At 45.1% G+C, this 18,610-nt stretch overlaps 1 protein-coding gene across 2 annotated transcripts in view; it reads right to left on the reverse strand.

The window, feature by feature from the left end:
- The window catches only part of Cpped1 (calcineurin like phosphoesterase domain containing 1), a 108,415-nt gene extending 92,956 nt beyond the window's left edge, over positions 1 to 15,459 (reverse strand). The window contains exon 1 of one of the 2 annotated variants that reach the window (XM_048433226.3): positions 15,277 to 15,459. In XM_048433226.3, the coding sequence (XP_048289183.1) occupies positions 15,277 to 15,324 (48 nt within the window). In that variant the 5' untranslated portion in view covers positions 15,325 to 15,459. The remainder of the gene's footprint in view (positions 1 to 15,276) is intronic. The other variant, XM_048433225.3, reaches the window with a different exon arrangement.
- Positions 15,460 to 18,610: the final 3,151 nt, after the last annotated feature.

Genomic DNA, 18,610 nt, shown 5'->3' on the forward strand with positions numbered 1-18,610 from the left:
AGAGAGTTCAAGGCCAGCCTAGGCTATATAAGACATTATCTCAAACAAAACAAAAAACAAAAACAAGCAAGCAAACAAAGAAAATTCCAGGCCTAGCTTTCCACATACTTAGCTCAGTTAGCCTCAAGCTTGCTACTGACTTTGTAGTACTGAGAACTTTGCCCATTTATTTCGGCCCATCCACAGGAAACTGGAAAGCTTAGCAACAGAGGCTACCTAAGTTAAGACAAGTTTCTAAAAACTGAACTTAACCAGCCTTTTATTCAACCAAGGTGTGATACTAAGAGTTAGCTAGTGTTTCCAGGACTGGAGTTCAAGGTCACAGAGCTAATACCTTCTGCCTGGAGCCTTTGAGCATCTCAGGCTGGAAAGATGCACAAACCCGGATGCCCAAAAGTTGTTGATCACTATGTAGACATCTTGTCTCCAGAAAGTTTCCTCCAAGTGGAGTGACTCAGTAAATGAGATGAATGCATAAAATGAAGCTGGCAAGGCCAGCACTTTCTCCCCGTAGTCTCTGATGATCACAGTCTGCCAACAGCATGAGGCGGACGCAGGGTACGGCTGCTGCCCAGACACCCAGCTTCTGAGGCTGCTAATTGGTGATCTCCAGACACGCCAAACTCAAAGTCTGGCTAGCAGATGTGTTCTGTTAGACCCACGCACTGTTTACAAAATCTGAAATCTGTTGCCAACATTTTAAATTCATATTCTATATGAATATATATATTAATGCATGCCTGGATTTCTGGATTCTCTTGGAAAATCTGTCACACTGTGCTCATGTGACACATGCCGAGGATTGGCTGAAATGCATGGTCCTTCCACAGGCCCTGAACTTGCTCCAGCCCACACACAGTCAGTTTACCACCTGGCTCCATCTAGGGAAACTCTTCTACTTTGCTCAAGGTGAAGCAGAGGAGACCCAGAAAATGTAGAAGGAGTAAAAGCAGGTTCAAATGTCCTACACCCCCAGGTTGGGATCAGGGGGTACACTTCTGAGATTACACAGAAGTAACAAGCCAACGCCTCAAGGCTGTCACCAATTTCTACTTTAAAAGCTTTAATTTTTACAAGTTTTACATTTTTAGAGAAAAAAACTTGTCTTATCAAACCAATTTATCTGTTGCACACAGAGTTACAAGGTCTGACTAAATCTGATTTCTGCTGCCTGATAAGAGATTATCATGGCAACCATCTTGCAAAATTAAGGGATTAATAGTGGATCTCAGGTGAGAATAAACTCCTCACAAAAAAAGCCTCTGAGATTTTTCAGCCATTTAATCAGGTGCAAGGCAACCTGACACAGGGATGAGTCTTAAAAGCTTGTGGGATTCACACACTGCCTCCCTGAGACTGCTTGTGTGCTAAACCCTGCGGAAAGACAGACTCAAACTGCAAGTCTCTTTACAGTCGTCAGTGTCTCAGAATAAATGTCGGACCTGTTTCTGCCAATGTATTTCCTCTTGCTCACTTGTATTACCATGTGGGTATATTTGTCAATTGTTAGTAGAAGATGACTTTTAATATATTCTTAAAATTAGAAACATCATAGATTCTTTTGTTATTGCCTGCTAGTCACTGTATACATACATACATAATAAATACTATAATAAAATCACTGTTCTCATCCCATGACTAGGAAGAGGCTAAGGAAAGTCACTGTGTCACTAATGCCTGTTGCTGTAATAACGTATGCACTCATGACATGCTACACAGAGAGCCCCAAATGACTACAGGTGAAATACAATGATAAACAGATCTCTTAATTTTTACAAAGGGGGAAAAAAAAACCACACTTTCTGTCTTAGTTAAGGTTTTTTATTGCTGTGAAGAGACACCATGACCATGGCAACTCTTATGAAGGAAAGCATTTAATTGGGTCTGGTTTATAGTTCAGATGTTTAGTCCATTATCATCCTGGCAGGAAGCATGGTGGAATGCAGGCAGACTTGGTGCTGGAGATGTAGCAGAGAGCTCTGCATCTTGATCCCCAGACAGCAGGAAGTGAGAGAGTCACTGGGCGTGGCTTAAACTTCACCCCAGGTGACACACTTCCTCCAACAGGACCACGCCTACTCCAACAAGGCCACAGCTCCTAATAGAGCCTCTCCCTATGAGCCTGTGGAGCCATTTTCTTTCAATTCACCACACTTTATAAACTGATGTTGGTTAAACACAGCACAAAGTGTAAGACCCTGGCTGAGCAATCTGGTCAAACGACCTCAGGCAGAACTACCTCACACCATTACAGGGTACAACAATTTAAGAATTCAAGGTGTTGATTCCTGTTCATTTAGCAAACTCAAAATAACACATAACTAGACAGCTAAAGAATTAACTTTAAACAGAGTAGACAGGTTTATTTTTCTTCGAATGTCCAAATGTTGAATTCAAAACCCAACATTTCTACAATTCATGCATTTCACTCACAATTCATCCTGGCTCTTCCCCAGGTACCCTAAATTCTGCAACCATCAGCTCTGGTCCCTCTGTCTACAGATCTTGGGGTGATGTCCTTGAGATCACATAGGCAGCCAAGCTCTAACCCTCCTTTTCTACATTGCCTGCCCCAGTCTTCCTGTCCTTTACTGCAACCCCCTTGGGTCTGCTCTCTGCTGGTCCAGCTTTAACAAGGCTTCAAGAACAACTCTGCAGCTCCTCTACTACAGCCCACCAGGTGGCAGCTGCCACTGTGCTGTTCCAGAACCTTCCCCCATCACTCCCCACCCCAGTGAGAGTTACTGCTCTGACTCTCAATAGCAAGTTCATGTCTGACACATATCATTCAAACCTGTCTTGAGGCTGGCATGTAGCAAACACATAATGATAGCAGGGATGAGTGAAGATGCCTCTGGACCCCGGCTCGTTCTGACACTGGGGGACTGGGATGAGGTCAAAGCTTTTCCAGTTGTATCTACCACAGGTCCAATCAGTGGCTCTACATTCAACAGACCAGATGATTTTAGACACTTTAACATCCACGCTGTTGGATGATTTTAACATAAAATGCCTAGACATTTTTGGATGTCACACTGGAAATGGGTGGTTGTATTAGTTACTGTGATAACCAGCTGGCAAAGTGACTTAAAAAGAAAAGGGTTTATTTGGGATCACTGTTTGAGGGCACAGTTCACCATGACAGCAAGTCACAGTGGCAGGGGCTTGAAGAAGCTGGTCACATTGTATCTACAGTTGGGAAGTACGAATCCCAGCTCAGGACACACCACAGTACCCTCCGAGATGGACCACTATCTGCCTCCTCTCACATACCCATACTTCCCATCCCGCCAACTCTTCCGACTAGAAGTGTCATCTACTGTGGCCAGCCCCACTGCGCAGAGCCTGCCTTCACCCCAGAAAGCAGATGTACTCTGGCTCCCTTCTTTCATTCCAACACGTAGGAGCTGGGCATGATGGTGCACACCATGTAGCTCCAGACTGCAGGAGGTTGAAGCAGGAAGATCATGAGTCTACACAGTAAGGGAGGGGAGCACATTATACTCTGGGCACGCCTTTGTGCTGTGGGCCATGTGCAATGGTAGACATTCAACCGTGGACGATGCAGGCAGCCTTTCAGAACAGTGGGGAAAGTGGACAGAATGAGGTTGTTATTTGATACCATGCTTGTTAGGATCTTAGGCGGAATGACTAGCGGAGTCCTGGGACGGACACACTCCTGGGAGAGGTGAGGCTGGAACAGGAAGCTGGGATGAGACCACACATGACCTACCCTAACCTGGTCCATGTAGTCTAGAACCTGAGTTTCAAGAGTTCATGCCCCGATCCATTTCTATTTTACTAACTGTACAACATTCAAGCACCTTACCCTCTCCGGGATTCTCCTCATCTGCAGAGAATGGATAAAGTCAGCTCCTTATGAAGAATTACTTAACATATATAAAGCATTTGAACAAGGCTCAGAGTAAAAGGTCCAATGTGAGCTACCTACAGTTCCCATGATCACCATTCAGAGTCACCGTGATTTTTGTCTTACAGACAGGCTCCTGGAGTTTGACCCATGTCTTTGTCTCCATGAAAACAGCCTATGACATTTTAGAATAAGTATCTACAAGCTCTGTCCCAACACCCTTATCCCATACCATGGATTCTGTACTGGTTACAAAACAGTAAAAACAGGAAAGCCTTACAGCTGCCTGGAGGCTGTTAGGCTAAAGAGCAAATGCCAGCGAAATACACTGTTTGCAGCTCCTCCTGGCAGCAATCCGCATGGTGAATCGCAATCTAAATGTCTTCAGCAAAATCCCTTTTCTTCTCAGGGGACTAATCTTATTTTAGTGGAAAAAAGTTGCTAAATAATATTCACTACTCTAGGACTCTTTCTAGTCTAACAATAGTCTTCTCATAAAATGGCCAGGTTGGATGTGGCAGATGTGGTGTCCTTCCTTGTCCTGGGGCTGGGGGCTGGGGGCTGGTGGCAGCTATAAGTTCTTCTTCAGGATGGTACAAATCTAAAGCTGACTGCAGTGACAGTTGCACCACTCTGTGCACACGCTAGAGAGCACAAGCCATGTACCTAAAAGGGTAAGCTGTCCAGTATGTGAAAAGTAATTTTAAAGTGTCCTTCAGGAACTGATTCCTCCCCCCAAAGGATTAGAAATAAGAGTCTTCCTCAGAACTCCCAAATCATTTGTCCCAGGTACCAGGGCGAAGTGACCCTATTTTTAGTTCAAATACATTTTAAAAAACAGTTTTGAGACACAGACTTCTGAGTCAAGGCTTGAGGGGCACACTTAGCACCCGACTGAAGACCTGTCAAACCCTTTGGAGACAACAGGTGAATCAGGATTTCTTGGGCAGGTGGCTCTTAGCACCCCTAGCTTTGGCCAAGACTATCTTAGACAAGTTATAGAATAGTAAGACATCTTCAGGGCCTTCTTGTGACATTTTTGGGGTATTTCAAGTAGATATTGGCTATACCTTTGTCCCATGTCCCTATTTCCCTACCAAGACACAGGCAGCTCTGACTCACTGGGCTCAAAGGAGACATGGAAGTGGTGTGTCCTCTGGGCAGACGAAACCCTGCGGGTACCAGGCTGGGCACACAGAACCTTGAATGCAGAAAGAAGGCAACATTCTCCCAGCTGAGGCACCTATAGTGGTCCAGTGTGGGCCCGAGGAACACAAGCGGTTTGTCTAATACCTTGGCATCAGTTCTGTTTTGTTCAGGGGATCCAAACATACAGGGATCCATCCATCTGCACATTACACACACTGCTGAGTGTGTTTGACCACCTGTCACCGTCCAAATCTGGGCAGGAATCATCTATAATCTCGGGGTATGAAAGAAGAGCAGAATCACATGAAGAAAATGCATTATGAATGGTTCTATGTGTCATAAAGGAAAAGAATGAGTTAAAGCAAGTGTTGGGGACCTAATTTATAAGATATGAGCAGTACAAACGTCTGCAACTACAAGCTGAAGGAGAAGACATAATGGAGAAAGAGAGACAGAGAAAACCTTAAGTTTGGTGGGGACCGACTCCAAACTTGTTTGAGGCAGTCCTCTTGGAGCTAGTGGTGTGGTTCCATGGGAAGTACTTGCCTAGAATGTGGGAAGCTCTGAATTTTACCCTAGTACTGCCAACAAAACCCAACATTTCCCCAAATCACTTAAGATCGCTTAGCTCGAAGTGAACTGCAAGCTGCAAACCCTGAAGAAAGAGCAGCCTGGACAGATGGAAACCCTGCCCTGCTCCAGTGTTATTTGGCAGCAAAGGCAAGGGGCCTGTCATCAGAGCAGAGGTCTCTGGACCTGCCCACTCACAGGGTAAGACCTTACATCACAAAATGCTTTGGTACCCTTATATAGGAAGTCAGCACAAATCAAAGTCAATGAGTGTTTGATCACAGCTGTGCCTTAAAGCAGATCAACCAAGCTGTGCCCCCATTTTATAAATGAGGACAGGTGGCATTGCCATGCCTTTTCTTCTCCTAAAGAAGGCTAGGCAGTGTGTGGTCACTCATTCCTTGGGTGCTTGGCTGTGGGGCAGAAGGCCAGGAGTTCCTAGGCTTCTGTGGTCTGCCGCTAGCCATGCCCTGCACCAATGCCCCTTCCTCGTTGACGCACTCAGCAAAGTTCAAATTTGGGTAGTGCACAAGCATAAAAGTTGTCTGTCAGCCTTCCCTGGTAAGATATCCATGGGATTCCTGGAAGGTCTGGCCAGCATTCTAGAAGACTTCTGCAGAAGACAGTGTCATCCAGAGGCCAGTCAGCAGTTCAGCCGCAGTGACACTCCATTCTCCTGCACTCTGCACACTTCTGCACCTGGCCCGAGTAGTTTGCTTTGACTTGTCCTCAATCTGTGGATGCTGATGCTAACTTTTAGGTTGCCTGGTTTAATGAAATGTGTGGTGCAGAGGGCCATGGAGAGTTCTTTCCAGCTCTAAGCATGCCTCTAACAAAGATGAACGATTTGGGGAGAGACTCAATAAAAATGAGCTGGTAAAAATAAAACACTATTGATTTGGGTGGTAGGGGCAGAAGTGTCAAACAGGAGAAATCTAAACCTAAGAATCCCCCAGGAGAGTGCTTCCCGGGTGAGTTTTAGCTGACTACATGTCTATGGGGAGCCGGTTGCAAACTGGAAAAGATTCTTTCATTGGTACTTAATGCAAAGAAAAGTCACAAAAGGTCCATCTATACATCCAGGCTGTCTAAGAGATGCTATTGCTGTGGAAAGACACCATGACCATGGCAACTCTTATAACAGAAAACATCTAATTGAGTTGGTGGCTTACAGTTCAGAAGTTCAGTCCATTATCACCATGGTGGGGCACAGCAGTGTGCAGGCAGACATGGTGCTGGAGAAGTAGCGAGTATCCTGCATCTTGGTTTGCAGGCAACAGGAAGCTGACAGAGACACTGGACAATGTCCTGAGTATAGGAAACCATAACTACTCCAACAAAGTCACACCTCCTAGAGTGCCACTCTCTATGAGCTTATGGGGCCAGTTACATTCAAACTACCACATAGGCCAAGACAAGTGCTTGGCCTGACCCAAAAAGGATAGGTAAATAAATGTGTATTTATGGTCTACATAAAACTGAAAAGTTAAGAGCCACAGTGTATTCTTTCTGTTTAAGGTGTCTGATCTATGAAGATTGCACTGTGGGTAGAAAACAAGGGGAGCTTGCCTTGCTCTGTGTCATACAGTCAAATCACCTCAACTCTGTGCAAAGAGCTGGGAATGGAGCCCAGAGGGTGAGGCCTTGCTGAATGTGCTTGAGGAGTGGGTTCCATACTCATCACTATAAACTGATTTTTTAACTTACTTTATTATTATGGTGGGCACCCATGTGCCACAGCACACCTATGGAGGTGAGAGGACAATTTGGGAGTCAGTTCTTGCCTTGCACCTTATTTCTGAGGCAGGCTCCCTTGTGTTTTCTGTGCTGCTTACCCCGGGATACCTGGCCTGCAAACTGCATGGTCTGCATTCTTCATCTCTGTCTCATGTCTTGCTGGGGTTACAGACATAGATTACATCTGTGAGTTCCAGGTATCAAACTCCAGTCATCTGGCTTTCATAGTGAATGCTTTTTTACCCTGTGAGCCAGCTCATTGGCGCTCTAAGAACTTTGAAAAAAAAAAAAAACTTGCCCAAAATTTAAGAACTGTTACCATAAAATATAGGATTAAATCTTCATAATCTGCAACTTAGACAAAGAAATTTTTGCAGGTGTGACACGATAAAAGGAAAAGCAATCAATTAAATTTCCTCCTAATGGAGAACCTCATTTGTAGACAATACACAGAGTGGAAGGCAGCACCTGTGTATCATACTTCCAGTGAGAAATGGGTCTGGTCCAGAAACAAGAACTCTTGGTGTCCATGGAGATGTCCCCAGCTAGTTCCTTGGGCAGCTGAGGAGAGGGCGCCTGAACTGGCCCTATCCTATAGCCACACTGATGAATGTCTTTCATATCACCATAGAACCTCTGGTCATGTCTGAGGGTGTTTCCAGAAAGGTTTGACTGATGAGGGAGATCAGCTCTGAATGTGGGTGGCACCTTTCAACGGACTGGGGTCCCAAACTGAAGAAAGAGGAAGCAGAGCACAAGCATCCATCCTCCATCTCTCTCTGCTTCCAGAAAGCGGATGCAGTATAAACAGTTGCCTCACACTCCTGCTGCCACAGCTCCCTTCGCCACCACACCCCTACCGTGAAGAACCATACCTCCAATTATGAGCCAAAAATAAACCTTCCCCTTGAGTTGCTTTTGCTACGTATTTCATCCCAGTGATGAGAAAGCTAATAAATCAGCCACTAGGAAAAATACAAACCAGCACCATGAGAACCCACCCCATGCTACAACCAAACAGACAGCAAGTGCTGCAAGAAAGCAGAGAAACTAAAACCCACACACGCTGCGGTAAGGAGGTAAACGGTGTAGGTGCTGTGGCAAACAGGTCAGCAGACTCTCCGAACACTAACTATAGCTACTGCATGACCCAGAAATTCCAAACCTACACATGTGCTCAAAAGAAATAAAAATAAACGAGGACTTGTATATTGCTGTTCGTAGGAGCTACTCATTAAAAAATGTGTTAATTAATATCCCACAATATAAAAAATCAAAATGTTTACCAATAAGTGGGCATACAAATTTGGCTATTTACACAGTGAAATGAGATGAGGTAAAAAGGGGCAAAACACTAATCACTCGCTACAGTGTGGATTAGCTTCTAAAGTATCCTAAGGCAAAGCCAGCCAGAAAGGCCACATATGATTCTAACCACAGGAAATGTCCAAATAAGACCTGTCTGTACAGGAATTTAGTAGCTATCTGTGAAGTGTGGCAGTGGGAACACATACGGACTACAGGCAGACATGAGGCTGCTTCAGACTGCCACATGCCTGCATCACTCTCCAAATTTACTGAAATCAAGCTGTAAGCGCAATATCAATGAAAGTTATGGTAAATAGGTTCCCAAGAGTTTTTAAAAATAAAACACAGCCAAATGTAATGGTACACATCAGTAATCCTAGTACTGGGGAGACTGAGGCAGGAGGCTCATCAGCTCCACACCAGCTTGGGCTAGAGCCTATGGCAAATAAACAAATAAAATAATTCAGTTAGAAGTTATTTTTTGAAAAGTGTGATCTTTTTAAACAGGTAAATGCGCAGTGACCACTGGATCCCATCGCTGGTCATTACGCTAAGGAAGTGAGAAAGGGCCAGTCTTCCTGTCTAATCACAGGAACTTCCTGTGGTCAAATAAATTTAGTGCAGTTATTTGATCAAAACAAAGCAAAGACAGACACTTATGAGCAGGCAGCTCCTAGAGCCAGTGCATCTGAGAACTCCAGCATCAGGCCATTTAAATGAGTAACAGAAAGCAGAAGTGAAGAGTGGGAAGCAATTTAACTGGCTACAGCATATTCAGTTCAACAGCCACTGAGTCAAAGCTCACCTAGTTAATAGCTTATAGCTCAGTTTTCACCACAGAGCCTTCCACAACCAACCCAAGTTCAGCTACTATGATTAAACTCTGTATTGATTGAGGCTGTTGGCCAAATCTGTCCACTCCCACAGCTTTTATTGAATCCCTCTTCAAATAGGAATGAATTTGTCCTAATGAAAAGGCATGACTGGAGTCCTCACTTCATCTTCTGCCTGTTACAACTGTTTAAACCTGATTATTTCTACTGAGAATTTACTTACTCTCTGCAGTGAGAGATTTACAGGAAGGACCAAGAATGTTCAACATTAACCAAAGTAATCAGTTCCTATAACGCAGCTGCAGAGGTGCAAAATGTCCACGAAAGCAAGTCTTTATTTGCTATGCTTTAAAATACAGTCCTTTATGTAACATGAGGGCCGGCTTGTTGGGGTTTCTGTCCCTCCCAGTACCCCAACAGCCGGCAAGCAACAAAGAAAATCACGCACAAGACTCCATAAGGTTATAAACTGATTGGCCCATAGGGTCAGGCTTCTTGTTAACTCTTATAACTTATATTAACCCATTATTCTGATCTATGTTAGCCATAATGGCTCCATACCTTTCTCAGCTGGGCAGGTTACATGCTGCCTCTTCGGTGTTCTGCGCAGGAGTGGCTGAGGAAGCTCTGCTTCCAGAATGCTCCCAGTCTCTTTGCTCCACCCCTACTTCCTGTCTGGCTTTCCCGCCTATACTGCCTGCCTGGCCAATCAGCGTTTTATTAAAATACATGATTGACAGAATATAGATAATTCTCCCGCACCATTTCCCTCTTTTTTTTTTTTTAAACAAAGGCAAATACCCATAGTCCATTTGTTGGGAATGTGGGCGTAGTATTTCAGGCTACTTCCTGCTGGTTGGGGGCGCTGATAATCTTATGGGGACCTAAAGAAAATTTAGAGTTATGATCAAGTCCTGACTGAAGTATCCTGTGAGTCTTGATCATCTCAGGCAGCAGTCTTGAACCTGTTCAAGAACTCAGACATCCGGATCATCTGTTACTACCGGAGATTGCTCAGGTGGTCTCCCTTGGTCAAAGATGATTTTTCTTAACTCTGAATAAATCCAGAGCCTCTCATTTTCTGTGGAAACAAAAGCAAAATCTCTTCTCCAAAGTAACATACCTTTTGACTTCAGTTTTGAAGCCAAGGTATTTTCAAAATATCTATATTGGGTTAGTTCAGCAGCATTTATAAACAAAAGTCTTTTAGCAGCTGTTGCTCCTTCCTCAGCATTCAAACAATTCAAAGAGAGCATAATAACATACGGTATCAAGATTCTCTGTGTATTTTCCATCTTTATTTTAACTTCTATTTCTTTTATTTTTACTTTTACTTTTTGAGACAGGTTCTCTGTATATCTTTGTCCTGGAATAACTCTGTAGACCAGGCTGTCTTTGAACTCACAGAGATCCTCCTGTCTCTGCCTCCCCAGTGCTGGGATTAAAGGTGTATGCTACCACACCTTGAACTCACAGAGATCTGTCTCTGCCTCCCAGGCATTGGGATTAAAGGCGTGTACTACCACACCTTGAGGTCACAGAGGTCAATCTACCTCTACCCCTTGAAGTCACAGAGGTCAATATGCCTCTGCCTCCCAGGCATTGGGATTAAAGGTGTGTACCACCACACCCAACTACTCTCTTTCTTTCCTTTTAACTTTAAGAACTTTAACTTTTAGCCTGCATATACACACTGTAAACCATTTAGAGGTTTTCTTCATCTTTGAATCTCTCTTTACTGTTTATCTCTCTTTTTCTGACCACATGAGCCTTTAATTTACAAAGCAATATGGGAAGCCGTGGCTTTGACAGCTAGATCCAGCTCATTCCTTAGCTTTCCAGACTCATAGCTGAGATACCAGCCACAGCTGTGTTCACTGCCACAACTTGTCGTGTTTCAAGGTCCTTGCTAGCAAGCAAGCCGCAGCATTCTGCTCACAGACCACACTCAGTCGGACTGCCTGCCTGAAAGAGTCAGAGATTGCCCTGGCAGGACAGCCCAGAAAGCCGGCATTTTAAAACAGCACAGTTTTTTTCCTGCTACAGCTGAACACTGAAAAGCATGCATTTAGCTTTTCATCAACACCGTTTAAGTGTTTTGTGGCAGGACCTCTTAATGAGCTGCAGGGTTTTGCAGCTAAAGCGGAGTCAGGAAGCCTCTCTTAGATGAGAGCCTTGCTTGCCTCTAGCAAGCAAAGTAGACCCGAGAAATTGCTGCTACCAACAAAACATGCTTTACTCTATTCTTTCCCAAGCTTTCTCAAGCTTTCTGTGGATTCAGTTATCCACGTCTGGGCGCCATATGTAACATGAGGGCCGGCTTGTTGGGGTTTCTGTCCCTCCCAGTACCCCAACAGCCGGCAAGCAACAAAGAAAATCACGCACAAGACTCCATAAGGTTATAAACTGATTGGCCCATAGGGTCAGGCTTCTTGTTAACTCTTATAACTTATATTAACCCATTATTCTGATCTATGTTAGCCATAATGGCTCCATACCTTTCTCAGCTGGGCAGGTTACATGCTGCCTCTTCGGTGTTCTGCGCAGGAGTGGCTGAGGAAGCTCTGCTTCCAGAATGCTCCCAGTCTCTTTGCTCCACCCCTACTTCCTGTCTGGCTTTCCCGCCTATACTGCCTGCCTGGCCAATCAGCGTTTTATTAAAATACATGATTGACAGAATATAGATAATTCTCCCGCACCACCTTTAAATTATTTTTTATTCTTTTATCTCTGTGTATACCTGTGGGTTTACCTGTGTGAATGTATACTATACCATACGTATCTGGATGCCTGTGCAATCTAGAAGAGGGCACCAGACCCCCTTGATGGAGCTCTTGGCGGCTGTGAGCCACCTGACCTGGGTGCTGGGAATGGAGGCCAGGTCCTCCAGCAGAGCAGAAAGTGTTCTTAAATGCTGAGTCATCTTCCCAGACCCAAACAATCTTTGAAAGGAAGCTACTCAAGAAGGTGGAAATACCTGACGGGGAGTTTCAGGAAAATAAATCTAGTACCTCAGAAGAAATTAAATACAGTTTCATCACATCTTATTGTTTATTTATGTGTGTGGGGGGGCGGTGTCCACATGCCACGGAACACACCTGGAGGTCAGAGGACAACCAATGGGAGTTGGTCTCCTCCTACCATGTGGACTCTCAGAATCAAAACCAGGTGGTGGCAAACACCTTTACCCTCTGAGTCACCTTGCTGGCTGTTAAATACAGTTTTTAAAAGCACCTTTATTCTGATTTCTCCCTTTCAGAATTCCTTCAGAATAGACGTACTAAATCTGAGAAGACAGTTACATGCAGGAAAAAAAAGTCCTAATTAGGATATGTGTCAAGGAACTCTAATTATCAATTTGCCTAATTAAAATGAGTATCTGGACAGGACTTAGGAACACAAACTTGCTCAGGTGAGACATTTCCATTTTTTTTCTTATAAACACTATCAGCAGAATCTAGCAGATTATGTTAACAGGATGGCTGAAATTGAGACTCACTCACCCAACTCCTAGAGAAATGGAAGTACTGTGCTCAGGTAAAGCACCTCTGGTGGGGGATGATATTTTCATCTCATCTGGGACTGTGAGCACAGTGTAAACTAGGGACAGTTGCTTGAGTTAACCGAACTCCTTGGACGGTCCTGTGGTACCTGTCTCCACAGACGTAAGGCTCTGCTTCCCAGGCGACTGCACAGCCCTGGGAGCACAGGGGAGGCGGCAGCTCAGCTCACCTTCGCACACATTTCTGTGCCATCTGACACTGTGTGCCTCCCTGCCTAAGCCTTCCAGCCAGGCTCTGGTGGCAAGACTGGCTGCTGGTTTTTCCAGAATTTCTGGCTGTTCTGCTCTTGGATCTTTGGTGTATGTTACATGCATCTGAATAGTAGACACACAATACAGACAGTACACGGGCACCACCCACTCTGGTACACTGCACCCCTTCACAATGGGGTCTCCAAATCTTAAAGCAACAAATCCCATCCCTACCTGTCTAAACATTCAGCGTCCAGAATTCCAGATGATATCTCAAACCTACCCTCTGATACCAATCAATGCCCCACACCCCCTCACCCCTACCCCAGCCACCAAACATGGCCAAGTACTTACAATCCTGATTCCTCCCACTGCAGTGGTCACAGGGTGCCAGGGATTGCTATTCTGTACCACAGCACTGTGCCTAGACTTGGAGCTGAGGGCTGGGATTTGTCACCCCTTCTTTTTATATTCCCCACAACTCACTGGAGAGAGTTAATGAGACGGATTAGGGTTGCAGACTGAAAAGAAACCTATAACATAAAGGAACGTGGATGGATACAACCTCTGGAAAATAACGTGACACCACCTGGTAAATCTGGGGATGATTACACCCTGGTTCCTGAAGAAATTCTCCCATGTGTCTACAGAAAGCTTAACTGCTAACAAGGATGAAAAGCAAGTAACTACACAGTCATTGTCAGTCAGGACCAAGGGGGAAATAGTTAACATACTAAAATTAGGAAAATTCCTCAGTCATTTTCAAAGGGATCATTTGGGATGGGTTGAATGAAAGAAACTAAGGGGGATAATTTAATAGCCAGAAAAAGGGAGAGCAGCTTTCACTCAGCTGCGTCGAGCTGGAAAAGGAGTCTGAGAAAACAGCAGCTGAGAGAAGCAGGGCCTTTCCGGGGAGGACTACAGCCTGCAAACGGGATCCCTGGAAGGGCATCAAGTGCAGGAATAATGTGCTGGTGTTTTTTTCCCTTCACCCTGACCTCCCGCGGGAGCTTCTCATTGGCTGAGTCTCTTCCTTGCCCAGCTCTCAAGGCTTCCTAAGGAACAGGGCCAAGAGTTCACTGTTGCATGTACATTGAAGTCACTGTTCTAGAACACTGTGAGAAAGAGAGGATCCCAAGCTGGAGAAGGCTCAGCATACCCAATAACAAAACGTACAACACATACACTCAATCAAATGGAATATTGCCCAGAAGGAAATGAGGACTACTTATAGTAATATGGATGCATCTCAAAATATAGAAAAAACCAAACAAAAACCAAGACACGTTAAAAAACTGTGGAAAATGGCACCACAGCAGATTGCATTTTCCCTAGTCAACCACAGTGGACTTTTAGCTCTGCACTCGTGCCAGAACCTTGAATTGCAAAGGGAAAAGAATCACAGCTAGGCGAGAATTAGAGGACTGATCCTCTTTGGCTAGGCTGCCAGAAGTAAGACTGGGGAAATGAACTTGAAAATAGAATGTGAAGGCTGAGAAGGACCCAGACTTCCCAGTCCCACCAGGAGCCGTGAGAGCAGGGAAGTGCAGGTGCCAACGTACTCCAGGGTTTGGAACCAGCCTGCTTCTTTTTCAGAGAAGTTCAGGCAAATTGGAGGCAGGAGAATGACGCAAGAAAAGACTGCCAAGAGCCAAGAAGAATGAACTTTCCTGTGGTTCTAAGTGCCGGAGAGGGATCAACCCCAAAGACCCAAAACCATGGGGGAACATAACCACAGTTCTACGGATGAGGGATGAGGAAGTCGAAAGACAGGTTCTACAGGAAAGCCAAGGCTTCTCCGCCATCCCCACCCGACTTCCGTTTTCTTTTCTTTTCTTTTCTTTTCTTTTCTTTTTTTTTCTTACAAGGTCAGCGCAAGGCCGGTGAAGAACCCAACACCCGAGGAAGGCGCAACTCCTACAGAGGTCCCCTGGTGCCGTGTGCAACCGGCAAAAGGGGTCCTCTGGAAGCGTGGCCCGTGACCCGAAGGTTCCCTGCGCGGAAGGTTCCGCAGCCCCGGAGAACCCCTTCCCGGGCGAAGAGCCAAGCAGTACCTGAGGAAAACGCGTCCAGAGTCCTGCCCCGGGCTCTGAGGAAAACATCCCCCGCCTCCGCAGATGACATGGCGAGCGACTTTCTGCCTTGCCTGGGCACGTCCTGTGGGAGGAGGGAGCGAGTCCACACCACCCCCGCTGCCCCGCCGGAACAGTTTGTGGAACCTGCCCTCCGCTCCCAGACGGACGGGCGGGGCGGGGCCGCGCGGGTGCCGCTTGTGCGGCCTGGGAGGGACAAGGGACCCGGCGCCCCTCTGGGATCGACCCGTGCGCCTGCCAGGCCAGAGTCCCGCCTGCACAGGAGCAGATCCGGTGTTGAGACCTGGAGTTGCCATATTTAACAAGTATTGGGCCTCTTTGTAATTTGTAATTTCAGATTGAAAACAAGAATAGAAAATAAGTTTAGTATAAGTATATCTCATGAACTTGAAAAGAGGGTGTGAAGGCTGAGAAGGACTCAGACTTCCCAGTCCCACCAGGGGTCGTGAGAGCAAGGAAGTGCAGGTGCTGGGAGATACTGATGCTGTTAATTTTTCTAATATTGTTTATCTGAAATTCCATTTCAATTCGATGCCCTAACTTTTAAGTTGCAGCCCTTCCAAACTGCCCACCATAGTCTCGGGTCTTTAAGAACTCTTGACCTACCTAGACATTGCCACTGCTTTCTTTTGCCGTGCAGCAGCCATCACCCTAAGCACTTTGTGTTTAGCTCAATACCTCCTTGGCTTCGTTTGGCAGGTGGAGAAACTGACACTCAGAGATTAACACAATTCTTGAAAATTAAGAACTGCAGGTGAACGAGGCAAGTTGGAATTTGTCCAGCTCAAAAGCCATTCACAGAACTACAACCCTCATTCTTGCTATCAATTTAGATTTCAAAGTTGAAATGTTGAAATCAGATCTCCAAGAAGAGGATGTTTTGATCAAGCACTGCAGGGGTCTTAGGATTTGCCAAGTTTGCAAAATTCTCTCCTCAGCAAGTGGCCTACACCTGGAATGTTTTTGTGCTTAGTGGAGCCAGAACGACTGTCGCATGACCTCGAACTAGAGTCAAATATAGGTCACAGTGATTCCGGACAGAAATGAGCTCATGTCTCCGTACTTGGGTTCATCTCAAAACTATCACTTACTGTAGGCGTGATCTTCACAATTAGTCTCTGCACCTCAGTCTCCCTCCCTACCAAATGAGAACAATCCCTAGGGTTATGGCTGTGATTCTCAACCTTTCTAATGTTGTGATCCCTTAACTCAGTTCCTCATGTTGCAGTGAACCCCAGTCATAAAATTATTTTATTGCTACTTCATAATTAATTTTGCTACTGTTATGATTATAATGTAAATATTTGATATGCAAATGCTCTTAGGCAACCCCTGTGAAAGAATCATTTGACCTCCAAGGGGTTGCGCCCCACAGGTTGAGAACCATTGGTTTATATAGGGTTGGTAAGAAATTTAGATGATATTATGATTCAAACATAAGATGTCTCTCATAGGCTCTGTTAATTCCACTGGTTGAGAATAAGGCCACTACCAAAATTTAAAGCCAAATTTAAACAAGCTTTAATTAAATACTGACCAAGTCCATCTCTGGGTTCCCAGGAAATAGCCACGAGTCACATTATTGCAGGGGCTTAAGAGGCAAAACCCATAATTCACTGGATTTCCCATCAGGTCCAATCAAAAGCAAGCATACACCCCGATGCATTTCCTGCTCAGGTACCTCCTGCCCACATGTGATCAAGCCCATCCAGTGCAGATGGGCTCAACAAACATGGGACAAACAGAAACTTATTCTTAACTGCAAAAAAGAACTTTTAACCTTAAAGGTAAATTTTTCCTGTTTGGGTTTCCATTACTTGCAAGGTGTATTATTCTTGTTCCAGCTCATGCTGCAGAGTTCACCCCATCCAGTGACAGTATTTTTGGAAGTTCAGAAGGTGGTGCCTGGTTGGAGATACAAATTCTTTTGGAAAGTGTCCCTTGGAGATGATCTTGTTCCTAATCACCTCCTGCTAGCGTCTACTGCTTGTCCCCTGTGGAGTGAGAACGTCCTCTGCTCTGGCGTACTCCTGCCTTAGTGATGTTCTGCCCAAGAGCATGGCCCATGCATCTGAACTGTCTGAACAGTGTGCTAGCACAGGTCCTTCCTCCCCTAAGTTGTTTCTGCCATAGCAATGAGCAAAGTCACAACTGCCAATGCATTTGTATGTCACAGTGCTTAAAACAGTAGTTCCATTGGCAAGTAGCAGGTAACTAAGGCATATTTGCCCTTGTTATTATTGTTATACCTCTATTGCCCACATCCAACCTGGACTTAAGGAGGAATCTAAGGAAATGGACAAAGTAGAAGTGAACGACTGGGAGTCAAAGCCCTAGTGTTCCTTGGTGGTCCAGCCCCAGTTCACTTCTCAGGCAGTAACTTCTGCAGCCACAAGTCTCTCAAGTTGTTAAACGTGTAGATATAGTGCTTTCTTTGCACAACACATTTTAATGTGATCTTTGGAAAAGGAGAATTGTTACCAGGGTGGATTGGGAGGAAAGAGGTAGATTTCAGAAGGGTGGAAGTCACTGGCTAGAATGCCACTCTGCCCCATGATCATCCTTATTAGGGAACAGAAGGGGTAATCTATTTGGCAGTCTTAAATAATTGGCCACCCCATCTTTCTCAGAAAGGCAGTGTTCAGTCAGATCTCTTTTTAGGAGGGTGGAGTTCCTTTCCTCAGCATGTAGTTTGAGTGACAGTGCCGCCAGCTCTTCCTGGGGGGTTCCTGTGGCTGGAGCCAATAGAAACTTGCTGTCTATGCCTCTCAGCTTGGATTTGTAGCAGTTTCTTCCAAGTTGAAACATTGCATCCTTGAGGGAAACTCCTCTCCCGGCTCCATCCATGAAGCAAGCAAAACAATTGCCTTCATTCAATGCTCCGAGGTATCAGGCTGCTGAGCTTTTGACATTCTCTTTCAACTTTTTGTAGACCATTTGTCTCTTACTTGCAACTGGGTTGTGAGTAGTCACTCTTGTTGTCCCAGAACCCACCATAGCACACTCCTGCAATCTACCTCCGGTGGCCTATGAACCACCTTAGCTTCTAGGTATCAGCTCTGCAGGAGAAGCTGAGGTCTGACTTACATAAAAGTGCCTTCTTCTAACAGACAGCAGTGTTCTGGGGGAAGGAGGTGGGCTCTGAATTGGATAATTTATGACTACTTTGCTGGGCCATAGGGTCAGGATATTTGTTCAAACATCACTCTGAATATTTCTCTCTCTCTCTCTCTCTCTCTCTCTCTCTCTCTTTCTCTCTCTCTCCCCCCTTTTTTTCTTTTCTTTTGATTTGTTT

This window comes from Myodes glareolus, chromosome 9 (assembly GCF_982192425.1).
Source record: "Myodes glareolus chromosome 9, mMyoGla1.1, whole genome shotgun sequence".
Taxonomy (NCBI): Eukaryota; Metazoa; Chordata; class Mammalia; order Rodentia; family Cricetidae; genus Myodes; species Myodes glareolus.